We start from the raw sequence: 916 nt of genomic DNA on the forward strand, positions 1-916 counted from the left end.
CTCCAGCCTGGGTAACATGAGTGAAACTCCGTCTCAAAAAAAAAAAAAAAGAATTATTTTATTCTTCAATTTCACAAAGGCATTCAGATCTAATGTTTTGTGCATATTCACAGGTTTGAATCAATTTGGCCAGATGAGCATGGCCCAGCCCCCCATTGTACCCCGGCAAACCCCTCCTCTTCAGCACCATGGACAGTTGGCTCAGCCTGGAGCTCTCAACCCGGTTAGTTTGTCATCTTTGGGTTAATCTCTTTGGCCTTTACCTGGTATTTTGAAAATCCTGTTTGTTCCTGCTTTGTAAATTCTCACAGTCATTTAAACAGACCATAACTCCTAGTTTTTCTGTAATTCTTCTGTAATTTTAATGTATTTAGCCCTACTAGAAAGCTGACCAAAAAAATAAAAACAGCCAGGCCCTTATGCCTGGAATCTCAATGTTTAGTGGCCTTCATGCATTTTCACAGTCAGTTCTCATCTCTGATGTCTGTCTTCCCTTCTCCAGGCAGAGAACTGTCTATCTTTTGCAAGGGTGATGATGTGTTTGACTGGTTCTTGAGACTGGAGAAGAAAAACTAGGCATCTCCTGCTCCTTAGGCGAAGTCTTAACCAGTCCATCGCTTCACACTGACCCCAACCCTTCCGCTGCCCTTTAGAGTTAGCTGGTGCCTCTGATTCTTCAGCCTTTGAGGGGTTCCTGAGCATTACTACTTCTCACTAATCTGCCGTTTTCAACAAGGAGTTCTGTCCTTTATTTCAACCTGTAAGACGGATGTCCTCAGCTTAAGAAGTTTTTGGCTGGCCTTTGGTACTACAGATTTCTTTCTTTAAGGCCTGGATTCATGTAGGGTAATTTTAGAAGTGTAACAATCCTAGAGCATTTGTGGACTGTGAATGCTACCAGATTGTGCCACAACTT

The 916-nt window shown here is 42.6% G+C and overlaps 1 protein-coding gene across 1 annotated transcript in view; it reads left to right on the plus strand.

The window, feature by feature from the left end:
- EP300 (E1A binding protein p300) overlaps positions 1 to 916 on the plus strand; it is an 86,139-nt gene that overhangs the window by 55,755 nt on the left and 29,468 nt on the right. The window contains exon 10 of the mRNA XM_032267161.1: positions 114 to 223. Within this exon, the coding sequence (XP_032123052.1) occupies positions 114 to 223 (110 nt within the window). The remainder of the gene's footprint in view (positions 1 to 113; positions 224 to 916) is intronic.

This window comes from Sapajus apella, unplaced genomic scaffold (assembly GCF_009761245.1).
Source record: "Sapajus apella isolate SASKATOON/1434 unplaced genomic scaffold, GSC_monkey_1.0 scaffold166, whole genome shotgun sequence".
Classification (NCBI taxonomy): Eukaryota; Metazoa; Chordata; class Mammalia; order Primates; family Cebidae; genus Sapajus; species Sapajus apella.